At 41.7% G+C, this 14,217-nt stretch overlaps 1 protein-coding gene across 1 annotated transcript in view; it reads right to left on the minus strand.

The window, feature by feature from the left end:
• PFKL (phosphofructokinase, liver type) overlaps positions 1 to 14,217 on the minus strand; it is a 57,985-nt gene that overhangs the window by 1,923 nt on the left and 41,845 nt on the right. The window contains exons 17-21 of the mRNA XM_070753141.1: positions 10,630 to 10,794; positions 8,499 to 8,560; positions 3,575 to 3,686; positions 2,779 to 2,878; positions 669 to 774 (exon numbers count right to left, since the gene is read on the minus strand). Coding sequence (XP_070609242.1) covers positions 669 to 774; positions 2,779 to 2,878; positions 3,575 to 3,686; positions 8,499 to 8,560; positions 10,630 to 10,794 — 545 coding nt within the window. The remainder of the gene's footprint in view (positions 1 to 668; positions 775 to 2,778; positions 2,879 to 3,574; positions 3,687 to 8,498; positions 8,561 to 10,629; positions 10,795 to 14,217) is intronic.

Here is a 14,217-nt window from a genome sequence, read left to right on the forward strand (position 1 = left end):
AATGATTACCATATTTTTCAGAGTATAAGACACACCTTAGTTTGGGGGGAGGAAAATAGGGGGGCAAAATCTACCTACCACGTATTCATCTGGCTAGCGTACTTAGTCTGTTCAGCTTCAGCACATTATTTTATCCCCTGGTTAAGGCTGAAAGAACCTTTTTCAGAGGGAGTAGGAATGAAAGCAAGCCTGCAAGACTTAGGGCAGGAAAAACTGCTTCAGAGGGAGTAGGAATTTTTTTAAAATGCTGCAAGCCAGGACGATTGGTAGCACGTTAGGGCTGAAAGAACCCTCTTCAGAGGGAGTAGGAATGATAACAAGCCTGCAAAGACTTAGGACTGAGGAAAAAAACCCCTTCTTTGGAGGGAGTAGGAAGCCGGGAAGATAGTTAGTACTTAGTTAGGGCTGGGGGGGAAAAAGCTACAAAAAAGCTACATTCCGAGTATAAGATGAACCCAGATTTTCACTCTCTTTTAGGGAGGAAAAAGGTGGGTCTTATACCCTGTAAAATACGGTATGTATCATGTCTACATCAGCAGACAGAGAGGAAATCCAATTAGTTGACCAATACATGAACAAATTATCTGACATCATTCTATATGCCGTAATTTCAAGCATATCAGTGTTCCCTCTTGAGAATTTTTATGATATTCCACCAATACACTTACTCAAAATCCGTGACTTTTTTAAGCTCTGTCACAGGGCTAAATGACACAGTCTTCCTACGAAGGCCAATGACACAAGCAGATTCTGCAGAATTGGCAAATACTCGGCCTAGAAAAACAGAGTATCTTTACTTGCAATGCAAGAAAATAATCTTATCACATAAATGACCTTGGTTTTACATGAGGTAATTCTGGATATTGCAACAACCACCAAATGACTGGTGGTGTCGTACTGGTGTCCTAAGGCAGTGTTTCCCAACCTTGGCAACTTGAAGATAATTGGACTTCAACTCCCAGAATTCCCCAGCCAGCAAATGTCCTAAGGTGTCGTACTGACAAATTTGAAGGAAAATAATTATATAATCTACCCCTTGAAAACCAGCTTCATGATAATCATTCTGATAAGAATGATTAATCAATAGCTTTGTTTGACATCAAATATTTCCACAAAATAATTTTCAAGGTGATTAGCATTATACAAAATAGAAGTGATTGGCAGACAGGCAGCATGGACAAAGCAAAGAACTGTAAATGCTGAAATATACCCAACCTATATGCCATAAATTTGGATGTACAGTGTTCCCTCGATTTTCACGTGGGATGCATTCCGAGACCGCCCGCGAAAGTTGAATTTCCGCGAAGTAGAGATGCGGAAGTAAATACACTATTTTTGACTATGAACAGTATCACAAGCGTTCCCTTAACACTTTAAACCCCTAAACTGCAATTTCTCATTCCCTTAGCAACAATTTAGATTATTACTCACCATGTTTATTTATTAAAGTTTATTAAAAAATATTTATTAAAGGCGGACGAAAGTTTGGCGATGACATATGACGTCATTGGGTGGGAAAAACTGTGGTATAGGGGAAAAAACCCGCAAAGTATTTTTTAATTAATATTTTTGAAAAACCGTGGTATAGCCATTTCGCAAAATTCGAACCCGCGAAAATCAAGGGACCACTGTACTTCAAGTCCACTTCATCAAAGCATATTGTAAATGATAGAGTTCAAGATTTGATTAAGTTCCTCATTCCCTTAATTGGAAGAAAATGGCCATGATGTTGCTGGAAATCACTATTAGCAAATAGATGGCTGAGAATCAAAGCAACCAATCACAGATAAGTTGCCTCATAATATAACAGCAACACATCCCCTACAGCAGTGATGGCGAACCTATAGCACAGTTGCCACAGGTGGCATATGGAATTATATCTGCTGGCACATGAGCTGTTGCCCTAGCTCAGCTCCAACGTGCATGTGTGTGCTGGCCAGCTCACACAGAGGCTCTGGAGGGCATTTTTGGCTTCCAGAGAGCCTCCGGGAGGATGGGAGAGGGCATTTTTATCCTCCCCCAGCTCCAAGGAAGCCTTTGGAACCTGAGGAGGGCGAAACACGAACCTACTGCACCCACCAGAAGTTAGGAAACAGGCCATTTCCAGCCTCCAGAGAGCCTCCAGGAGGCAGGGGAAGCTGTTTTCGCCTTCCCCAAGCATTGAATTATGAGTGTGGGCACTTTTTTGACACCTGAGGAAAAAAAGGTTCGCCATCACTGCCCTACAGTAACCATTTTATTGTTCTGCTTCGTGTCCTGCTACTCTTCTAATTAGAAACAAAAACTAAGAAGCAGGCCAATGGGAACATGCTACCGTGTTTCCCCGAAAATAAGACAGCGTCTTATATTAATTTTTGCTCCAAAAGTTGTGCTATGTCTTATTTTCAGGGGATACCTTATTTTTTTTCAATGAATTGTATCCTGCATCCTGCTGCAGCAAAAACGCATCCAAACACGCAGCCACATGTTGGATGCGTTTTAAATCTGATTGATGCAGCGTTTTGGGATGCAATTTATGGGCAGCAGTTATATATGTTCTGTTCGGGAATGCTGCGAAACAAAACGTCTCCTACGTCTTCCTTTCAGGGGATGCCTTATATTAGGTCATTCTACGAAACCTCTCCTATGTCTTACTTTCGGGGGTGACTTATTTTCAGGGAAACAGGGTATTTGTTGCGTATTGTTTCAACTTCTGCCAACAGACTTTGAGCATCTTCTCTTGTTACAGGATGCAATGGCATCAACATCTTCTATCACTGAGATATAATTATGACCCACCTTTGCGATACACATCCTTCAACTTTTCTGACATCCATAGAACAGCTTTCACACCCAGCTTGGTACCATAGTTGCGGTCAAAAGGGGTTGGAGCACCTCCCTAGAGATAGGAAAATGAAAGTAGAGCAGCCGTGTCAATCCTGTTGTAGGAAGAAGCTGAGCTGATGTATAGTTGGCTGGAACCACTTAACCCAGAAGACATTTTGCAAATATTTTCTACAACAGTGGGAAATGGTTAAAAGCAGCAAGGTCTAAGCAGGTGCAAAATGGGAAATATCTATTAATTTTACAGCCCTGAACTGAGGAAGCTCTAACCGAACATGTATTTTCTTTATGGCAATGGACATCAATTGTTAATAAATTGTGAGTGGGCCTGGGATGAGGAGAGTATCTCTCTCCTGATTCTGCTTGATCTACCAGCAGATTCAGTGACATGAATCACGGTATCCTTCTGGATTGCTCATAAAAGCCTGGGATGGGGTTACTGCTTTTCAATGGGTCTCCTCCTTCTTGAGTAGATGATGGTTCAATTTGATAATTGCAGATGGAACAAGGGGTGTTTAATAATTATGGGTTATACTTCATTTTTAACATTATCATATAAATAGCAGTGTAATCCTCTCAGATTTATTTTTACTGGAACAGTAGGTAAGCATCAGTAAATGTATAAGGACTTCTTTATCAAATAATGTCTACAGTTATTTCCTGAACTAAAATTTTTAATCAATTAGACTATGCCTTTTCAAAGACCTAGACATTTGAATGATGCAATCTCATGAACTTCAGCTTGACATACCTGTTGGAGATGGCCTAAAACATTGATTCTGCAATCAAATATTCCTTTCCCCTCTGAGGAGTATAGGTTGTACAAGAACTCAGTGGTGTAATGCTCATGGCATTTCTCATTGCTAAAAAAAGAAAAAAATTATGTAAACACCTACAACTGCATCTTTTGCAGAAAAGGTACTACAGTGGTACCTCGAGATACGAGTTTAATTCGTTCCGGACCTGGGCTCTTAAGTCGAGCAGCTCTTATCTCGAACGACTTTTCCCCATAGGAATTAATGTAAATAATTTTAATTGGTTCCAGCCCTCAAAAAACTCACAAAGTTAGTCTAAATTATGCAGAAAGACATGTTTTTAATGAAGAAATGTACATGTACATATAAATGAATAATGAAGTTTCTTTCACTTAACTTGTAAACTTTCTTAAACTTTTAAATTTACATATGTTCAACTTCTCTGCCACCCAATCCTGTAGGACAGAGGTCCCCAACCCTTTTTGCACCAGGGACCGGCTTTAAGCGATCAAGAGAGGAATTGGTGAATGAATGGACGGAGGGTGGGAAGGAAGGAAGGAAAGAGGGAAGGGACAGGAACAGAGGAAGGAAGCAAGGAAACTTATGAAAGGGGAGAGTAAGAGAGGAATGAGTGAAGGGAGGGAGGGAGGGAAGAAGGTGGGAAGGAGAAAGAAAAGAAGAAATAGAGGAAGGGAAGGTAAAAGAGAGAAAGAAAAAGAGCAAGAAAGAAAGAAAGAAAGAAAGAAAGGGGGAAGGGACAGGAACAGAGGAAGGAAGCAAGGAAACTTATGAAAGGGGAGAGTAAGAGAGGAATGAGTGAAGGGAGGGAGGGAAGAAGGTGGGAAGGAGAAAGAAAAGAAGAAATAGAGGAAGGGAAGGTAAAAGAGAGAAAGAAAAAGAGCAAGAAAGAAAGCTGCAAGCACCCCCCCGAGCCCCCCAGGCCGGCTGCAACCTTTTAAAACACGCGCGCCGCTTCGCAGCTGTCTCCTGAAGCCGAACGCGGAAGTTAGCGTTTGGCTTCAGGAGACAGCTCCTTGGCGCTTGTATCTCGAATTTGGGCTTGTAAGTAGAACAAAAATATCTCTCCCCTCCCAGCTCTTATCTCGAGTTGCTCTTAAGTAGAGCAGCTCTTATGTCGGGGTTCCACTGTATAGAAAATACTGCCTGGAAAATTTGTCTGTAGCAAGTTTAGTGTATGATATCTCTGGGACCGCCTTCTACCGCACGAATCCCAGCGACCCGTTAGGTCCCACAGAGTTGGCTTTCTCCGGGTCCCGTTTGGCGGGACCCAGGAGAAATGCCTTCTCTGTGGCAGCCCCGGCCCTCTGGAACCAGCTCCCCCCAGATATCAGAGTTGACCCCACCCTCCTTGCCTTTCGCAAGCTCCTTAAAACCCACCTCTGTCGTCAGGCATGGGGGAATTGAAATTTCCCTTCCCTCTAGGCTTATAGAATTTATACATGGTATGCTTGTATGTATGAGTGGTTCTTTAAATTGGGGTTTTTAAGATTATTTTTAATATTAGATTTGTTTACATTGTCTTTTTATACTGTTGTTAGCCGCCCCGAGTCTTCGGAGAGGGGCGGCATACAAATCTAATACATAAATAAATAAAATAAATAAATTTTTGGCTCTTTCTGTTAGCGTATCCTTGAATATTTCTGCCCTTTAAATTCATAAGATCTCTGGTGCAGGGATCTTGTGAGCCGCTCCGAGGCTTTGGAGAGAAATCAAATCAAATCAAATCTCCCTAAACAAGAAAATGCAGGGTATTTGCTTGAAAATGGTACAGAACCCATGGGACATCAGCAGAATGATTAATTCTTAACTTTCTGAAGAAAAGTAAGTTTATTTATTCAATTCAATTTATTCAATTCAATTTCTATGCCGCCCACCCCCAAGGGACTGGGAGTTTTCATTTTATTGCTTATTTTGTATTTTTTATGAATAGTTTTATGCTGCATTTTTTCTTTTTCTTTTGGGATGCACGCGTAATATATAATAAGTTGCAATATTTTAAATGCTGACATTGGTATGAATGTTACAGAAGGCAAAGACTTTGGAAAGAACCATTTACAAACCACAAAATATAAAAAATTAATCATTATAAAATGTTACCTCATCAACAATATACAAAAAACTGAGGCGGAACTGACCAGTGGCATCCTCCAGTTTGATGTTACTTAGCTGTTTTGGCCCGTAAACAGCATTTTCTCTACCAACTACCATATTTTCACACTATAAGACGCACTCCCCACCCCCTAAAAAGTGGGTGGAGATATCTGTGTGTCTTATAGAGCTAATATAATGGTGAGGGGAGGCGGATTGGTGTGGTGGTGCTGTCACCATGGAACACTGGAGTCTTCGCTGCCAAGTAGCTAATTGGTGGTTGGATCGGGCTCCCATAATACTGCCAAATCAGCTGTTATAGGTGGCAGAAATCGTTGCTCACACTGACTGCCATTCGTTGATTGCTGGCAGTGAATGGCAATCCGCAGTCTGCATTGGTTGCCGATCAATTTCCGGGCACAATTCAAAGTGTTGGTTATGACCTATAAAGCCCTTCATGGCATCGGACCAGAATACCTCCGGGACCGCCTTCTGCCGCACGAATCCCAGCGACCGGTTAGGTCCCACAGAGTTGGCCTTCTCCGGGTCCCGTCAACTAAACAATGTCGGTTGGTGGGATCCAGGAGAAGAGCCTTCTCTGTGGCGGCCCCGACCCTCTGGAACCAGCTCCCCCTGGAGATTAGAACTGCCCCCACCCTCCTTGCCTTTCGTAAAGTTCTTAAGACCCATCTCTGCCGTCAGGCATGGGGGAACTGACACATCTCCCCCAGGCCTATACAGTTTATACATGGAATGTTTGTGTGTGTGTTTGCTTTTAATAATGGGGTTTTCAGTGTTTTTTAAATTATTAGATTTGTTTTTACATTGTTCTTGTTATTGTTGTGAACCGCCCCGAGTCTACGGAGAGGGGCGGCATACAAATCAAATCAATAAATAAATAAACAAACAAACAAATAATCCCTGCAGCCTAGAACATCTGATCAGCGGTGTTATGGGAGGCCTATCCAACCACCAATCAGCTACCGGGCAGCAAAGGTTCAGTGTTCCCTGGTGGCGGCAGCAGCTCAGCTCAGTTTACCAGTGGTGAGCACAACAGAGCAGAGCCCCGACAAGCAAAATGCTGGAGGTGCAGTAACCTGCTGAAGCTGACCAGGCTGTTGGCTGCAAAGACTCTAGCCAGATGAATGCCAGATGGATGCTGGGAGGCAGAGGCAGATTTTTTCCCCCCTTGTTTTCTTCCTCTAAACCAAATGTGCATCTTATGATCCTGTGTGTCTTATACTTCAAAAAATACGATATGTGATGGGACTTTTAATCCAGCACATTTCAGGATATCAGAAAGGGAAGGCAAACAGCGACCCCTTATATTTAGCAACCACAATTGGGACTAGCAACTCTGTTATTAATTGGTTGTTAAGTGGAAAATCATCTGACTGCCACATGATTTTACTAGAGTTTTCATTTTTCCCCACTCTTCCACCCTTTGCAATGGTCATCCCAGCACTGGGATAATTAACAAGAAGAGAATGGTGAATGCATATGAAAAGCAATACGGTGGTGCAGAACTTTAAATATACAGGGCAAACAGCTAGTGTGTTCCTCATTGTGTGTGGACAAAGTTAATTGCAAACTTATTTTTTCAGCACCTGTTGTAACTTCAAACAGTTGCTGGATGAGGCAGTTGGTAACAAGGTCCACTTGCATATTATTAATAACATAAATCACTGTACAGTGTCCCTTTTCGCGGGGGATGCGTTCCGAGACTGCCCGCGAAAGTTGAATTTCCGCGAAGTAGAGATGCAGAAGTAAATACACCATTTTTGGCTATGGACAGTATCACAAGCCTTCCCTTAACACTTTAAACCCCCCTAAATTACCATTTCCCATCCCCTTAACAACCATTTACTCACCATTATTACTGGTGCTCACCATTGAAGAAGACACTTAGTGATTCTGATATTTATAAACATAATTATTTATTAACAATAACTATTTTTTTTTGTTAGTTATTTGCAAAAATTATTAGTTTGGTGATGATGTATGACATCATCAGGTGGAAAAAAACGTGGTATAGGGAAAAAACCGCGAAGTATTTTTAAATTAATATTTTTTGAAAAACCGTGGTACAGTAGTCCCTCGCTATATCGCGCTTCACCTACTGCGGCTTCACTTCATCACGGGTTTCTGAGGAAGTCGATCGGCAGATTTAAACAGCCCGCCGAACTCAATCGGCAGGTTTTTTTAAAAAAAATAATATCTAAAATTGTAAATACTGTATTTAAATACTGTATCTAAAATAAATACTGTGTGGGAAGGGTTTATAAACACTTAAAACAATGAAAACTTACCAAACAATTACAATATAAATATTTAAATAAGTACTATCAGTTGATAAATTCCCCATCGCAGATTTCACCTATCGCGGCCAGGTCTGGAACGTAACACCAGTGATAGGTGAGGGACTACTGTATAGGCTATTTGCGAAGTTCGAACCCGCGAAAATCGAGGGAACACTGTATATCAACAATGCAATCTACATTAACTTTTGCACCTGATAAATTCTTTTTTTCTCTGCAGCCAATTTTTCATGTTTGAAAATTATTCATTTCTCTAAAACATTTCAGAGGTTACAGTGATTTCTGTTCTTTTGAATCATTGTTCAGCTATGATTCTACAGAAAGGAACTCATTCTACACTGCATTCACTCTCTTCAAAGAGCTCCTGACTTGCAATACATTAAAAAAGGTACAAAGTCCTTGCTCTTTCAGTGTTGTGTTGCAATAGGACTGTGCATCTTCTTTGACAATTCAAAGAACAACATGTCCCTGTTAAAATATTTCTATGACTTACCGGAGCACCAGACCTCTTTGAATGTCTGTTTTCATTTTGTCAGTCAAATGTTCAACATTCGCCTGGCAAGATAAAAATTACAATAGTTTTTATTGGAACATTTTTTTTGCTGATAAGAGTAAAAGACGTTATTTAAACAAAAGGAGGAGGAAATGACATTTCTGAGCTACACAGAACAAGATTAGATAATAAATAAATGCTTTGTTCATGTTGGACAGAATGACTAGTTATCTATGCAACTATCTCGTAAGTACAGATCCTCCCAAATAGTTAGAGGCAGAAATTTAAGAAACTCAGATCCTGTTTTTAACTTTGTTCTGAGAATCCACCTCTCATATATCACTAGGGACATAAACTACAATGACAACTATGGAATTCTTAACTAAATAAATATAGTTCCAATGTTTTTGGCTTACATGGCCCTGGTTCAGAATAGATGATGAAATAATGAAAGTGACAGAAACACTGATCTATGGATCATATCTTGTTTTTCTATAAAATTACGATCTCTAATTACAGATTTTTCACAAAACTAATATGGTCTCATCCACATATAATTATCATCTGAGATATAAAATGCATCAGAGGCTTAAATAATATAAATGCCATTGATTTTAATCACAGAGGTTGCCATGCTGATGCTAGATGAATACACTGTTGCCATGTTGATGTAAGATTACCATTGTGTATGTTCATTTATGTGTCAACTACTAGGGATAGACACAACTGTTTAACACAGGGGTCTTCAACCTTGGCTGCTTTAAGACTTGTGGACTTCAACTCCAAGAATTCCTCAGCAAAGCTTGCTGAAGAATTCTGGGAGTTGAAGTCCACAAGTCTTAAAGTTGTCAAGGTTGGAGACCCCTGACTTAACAATCAGTTTGTGCAGGGACATTAATAAACTATAGAAGGAATTTAAGAAGTCTATTTCTCCTCATAGAATGCAATCAACATTGTATAGTTGGCATCCATTACATGATAGGGACCAGGTGCTATGATCTGGAGTCACTGTAAATATATCTAAGTATAGTGATACCTTGTCTTACAAACGCCTCATCATACAAACTTTTCGAGATACAAACCCGGGGTTTAAGATTTTTTTGCCTCTTCTTACAAACTATTTTCACCTTACAAACCCACCGCCGCCACTGGGATGCCCCACCTCCGGACTTCCATTGACAGCGAAGCACCCATTTTTGCGCTGCTGGGATTCCCCTGAGGCTCCCCTCCATTGGAAACCCCACCTCTAGACTCTCAGTGAAATTGTAGCATTGCAAAAACACAGAGGTCGGAGATGGGGTTTCGAGGACTTCCGTGTTTTTGCAATGCTGCGATTTCACTGATGCTCCCTTCACTGGGAAACCCCACCTCCGGACTTCCGTTGCCAGTGAAGCGCTCGTTTTTGCGATGCTGGGATTCCCCTGCAGCATCACAAAAACACAGAAGTCCGGAGATGGGGTTTCCTATGGAGGGGAACCTCAGAGGAATCCCAGCAGCGCAAAAACAGGTACTTCGGCTGGCAAAAGGGGTGAATTTTGGGCTTGCATGCATTAATCGCTTTTCCATTGATTCCTATGGGAAACATTGTTTCGTCTTACAAACTTTTCACCTTAAGAACCTCGTCCCAGAAACAATTAAGTTTGTAAGACAAGGTATCACTGTACATACCATTCATACAGTATAGTTGGTAATCTTTGCAGAAGGAGCCACATCATGGAATTATCCACACACACACTTTTCAATTTTCAACATCCAGAGAGTTATTACCAGATTGGGGAGAGATTTTTTAAAATCCCATTTTACCTTTTTAAAAAATCTTTTAAGTTATGAGATTGGTTGAAACAAGTGTAAAACAAGAACATTAGGTCTTGCACAGGTTTAATCTGCCTGTATTCTCAGTTTTCTTTTATTAGGAAAATACACATTATACTGCCATACATGTACTTCTGAATATCAGAAACTGCTGTAGTGGGAATCACAACATGTGAAAGGAGGAAAGCACCAATATAGTGCATAAGAAGCCCAACCTGATAAATGATATTCTACATTTGCATGTCATGTTACCTACACAATATACAGAAACAACCTTTCCATGCATTTTCATCATTTTTAATTTTCTTTAGCAGCACACCTTTAAATCATGAATGGTGAAAGGATCTTCATAGATGTAAGCAGCATCAGCTCCCACTGCAATTCCAGTCACCGTTGACAAGTAGCCACAATAACCCCCCATGGTCTCCACAATGAAGACACGCCGTTTGGTACCTGAAGCAGACTGCTTGATGCGGTCACAGCTCTTAAATGACAAGAAACGAAAGGAGTGGGGTGGAATGACATGTTCAGGTATTAGAAGGCATTAAACAATGATCATGATTATAGGCTGCCAAGTCATGCAAATGCACTGATACACAATTGTTTAATTATTATTATTATTATTTTATTATTTATTAGATTTGTATGCCGCCCCTCTCTGCAGACTCGGAGAGGCTCACAGCAACAATAAAACAATGTACAACAAATCTTAATAATTTAAAAAACACTAAAAACCCCATTATTAAAAGCAAACATACACACAAACATACCATGCATAAACTGTATAGGCCCGGGGGAGATGTCTCAAATCCCCCATGCCTGACAGCAGAGGTGGGTGTTAAGTAGTTTACAAAAGGCAAGGAGGGTGAGGGCAGTTCTAATCTCCAGGAGGAGCTGGTTCCAGAGGGTCGGGGCCGCCACAGAGAAGGCTCTTCCCCTGGGTCCCGCCAAACGACAGTAATGAGAGTAAACCTGGCTTAGATCACAGCACAGCATTCCCAAACTCAACAGAAGAAACCGAGATAGATGATCTCTTTTATCATCGCTACCCCCCAGCAAATGTGAGAGGAAAAATAGTTTGATCTGAGCAGTTCTGCGCCCAAATCTCAAGGATTATCACATCTAATGTAAAGACCATCATAAAAAGTTGTAAAACTGGGTCCAACTCGACATTTGACAATAACGACTTTATGGTCATTGAAATTCTGGTAGCAAATTCTAGTTCTAAGTCAAGTGCTACAGCACGCAGAGTTTTGTACGCATTGTTTTGAAAAATAAAACATCTCATTCAGTATTTTACAAAGAGTTTGAGCAGAAAAAAAAAGATAGAGATATAGAATCACAGCGGTATAATATTGTAAAAACTGAGTGAACATCACTGAAGAATCCACTGTGTAACTAAAGATGTGTTTCTTGCCAGCTTATCTTACTAGTGTCAGTCTTCCCGTGCCTTTTGGACACTGAATCTGAATTCTTTGGCCCAATGCCTGGAATCCGTTTTTTTAAGATACTTGGTTCTCTTACAGTTACCCAGCGAATACTAAGAACAAGGAAACAATTAACTTCATTTCCTCTTTAACCCACTATTTTCTCCTCTTATCGAGATTGTGACTGAAACTGTGTATAAAGACAGTGACTGTGATTTGAGAATAATTAAACATGTCTTAGAGAGCGATCAGGCCACTCATAATTAAGAATGAAATTAAAGTTACAACGGCACTAAAAAGAAGTGACTTATGACCATTTTTCACACTTATGACAGTCGCAGTATTCCCCATGGTCAGATGATGAAAATTCAGATGGTTGGCAACCGGCTCACATTTACAATGGTTGCAGTGTCTCAGAGTCCTGTGATAAAGCTTTTGCAACCTTCCAACAAGCAAAGTCAATGGGAAAGCCAGATTCATAGAAACATAGAAACACAGAAGATTGACGGCAGAAAAAGACTTCATGGTCCATCTAGTCTGTCCTTATAATATTTCCTGTATTTTATCTTACAATGGATATATGTTTATCCCAGGTATGTTTAAATTCAGTTATTGTGGATTTACCAACCATGTCTGCTGGAAGTTTGTTCCAAGCATCTACTACTCTTTCAGTAAAATAATATTTTTTCGCATTGCTTCTGATCTTTCCCCCAACTAACCTCAGATTGTGCCCCCTTGTTCTTGTGTTCACTTTCCTATTAAAAACACTTCCTTCCGGAATCTTATTTAATCCTTTAATATATTTAAATGTTTCGATCATATCCCCCCTTTCCCTTCTGTCCTCCAGACTATACAGATTGAGTTCATTAAGTCTTTCCTGATACATTTTATGCTTAAGACCTTCCACCATTTTTGCAGCCCATCTTTGGACCCGTTCAATTTTATCTATCTCTTTTTGTAGGTGAGGTCTCCAGAACTGAACACAGTATTCCAAATGTGGTCTCACCAGTGCTCTGTACAGTGGGATCACAATCTCCCTCTTCCTGCTTGTTATACCTCTAGCTATGCAGCCAAGCATTCTACTTGCTTTTTCTACGACCTGACCACACTGTTCACCCATTTTGAGACTGTTAGAAATCACTACCCATAAATCCTTCTCTTCTGAAGTCTTTGATAACACAAAATTAACTTAACAACTATGCTACTAATTTAACAACTTTAATACAGTAGAACCCCGACTTACGAGACTAATTGGTTCCGGAAGGAGGCTCGTAAGTCAGAACGCTCGTATGACGAAACATTGTTTCCCATAGGAAACAATGTAAAGTCAATTAATCCGTGCAACAACAACAAAACCCGCTGCCGCCGAACGCGGAAGTTAGCGTTCAGAGACAGCTGCAAAGCGGTGCGCGTGTTTTAAAACGTCAGAGCCGGCCTGGGGGGCTCGGGGGGAAGCCCCCGAGCCCCCCAGGCCGGCTCTGACGTTTTAAAACACGCGCACCACTTCGCAGCTGTCTTCTGAAGCCGGAACGCTAACTTCCGCGTTCGGTTTCAGAAGACAGCTGCAAAGCGGCGCGCGCGTTTTAAAACGTCAGAGCCGGCCTGGGGGGCTCGGGGGGAAGCCCCCGAGCCCCCCAGGCTGGCTGCCACGTTTAGCGCTAGTTTAGCGCTAGAACGCTGCGCTAAACAGTAAAAAAGCCGTTTGGCTACGGGGTGGATTCTCCCTTCTTAACCGGGCAGTTGCAGCTTCTTTCTGTTTAGCGCTCGAACGCTGCGCTAAACAGAAAGAAGCTGCAACTGCCCGGTTAAGAAGGGAGAATCCACCCCGTAGCCAAACGGCTTTTTTACTGTTTAGCGCAGCGTTCTAGCTCTAAACAGTAAAAAAGCCGTTTGGCTACAGGGTGGATTCTCCCTTCTTAACCGGGCAGTTGCCGATTTTTTGCTGTTTAGCGCTCGAACGCTGCGCTAAACAGAAAGAAGCTGCAACTGCCCGGTTAAGAAGGGAGAATCCACCCCGTAGCCAAACGGCTTTTTTACTGTTTAGCGCAGCGTTCTAGCGCTAAACAGTAAAAAAGCCGTTTGGCTACGGGGTGGATTCTCCCTTCTTAACCGGGCAGTTGCCGATTTTTTGCTGTTTAGCGCTCCAACGCTGCGCTAAACAGAAAGAAGCTGCAACTGCCCGGTTAAGAAGGGAGAATCCACCCTGTAGCCAAACGGCTTTTTTACTGTTTAGCGCAGCGAACGCGGAAGTTAGCGTTCCGGCTTCAGGAGACAGCTGCAAAGCGGCGCGCGTGTTTTAAAACGTCACAGCCGGCCTGGGGGGCTCGGGGGGAAGCCCCCGAGCCCCCCAGGCCAGCTGCCACGTTTTAAAACACGCGCGCCGCTTTGCAGCTGTCTCCTGAAGCCGAACGCGGAAGTTAGCGTTCCGGCTTCAGGAGACAGCTGCGAAGCGGCGCGCGTGTTTTAAAAGGCTTGCCAGC

Source organism: Erythrolamprus reginae, chromosome 5, assembly GCF_031021105.1.
Source record: "Erythrolamprus reginae isolate rEryReg1 chromosome 5, rEryReg1.hap1, whole genome shotgun sequence".
Lineage (NCBI taxonomy): Eukaryota > Metazoa > Chordata > Lepidosauria > Squamata > Dipsadidae > Erythrolamprus > Erythrolamprus reginae.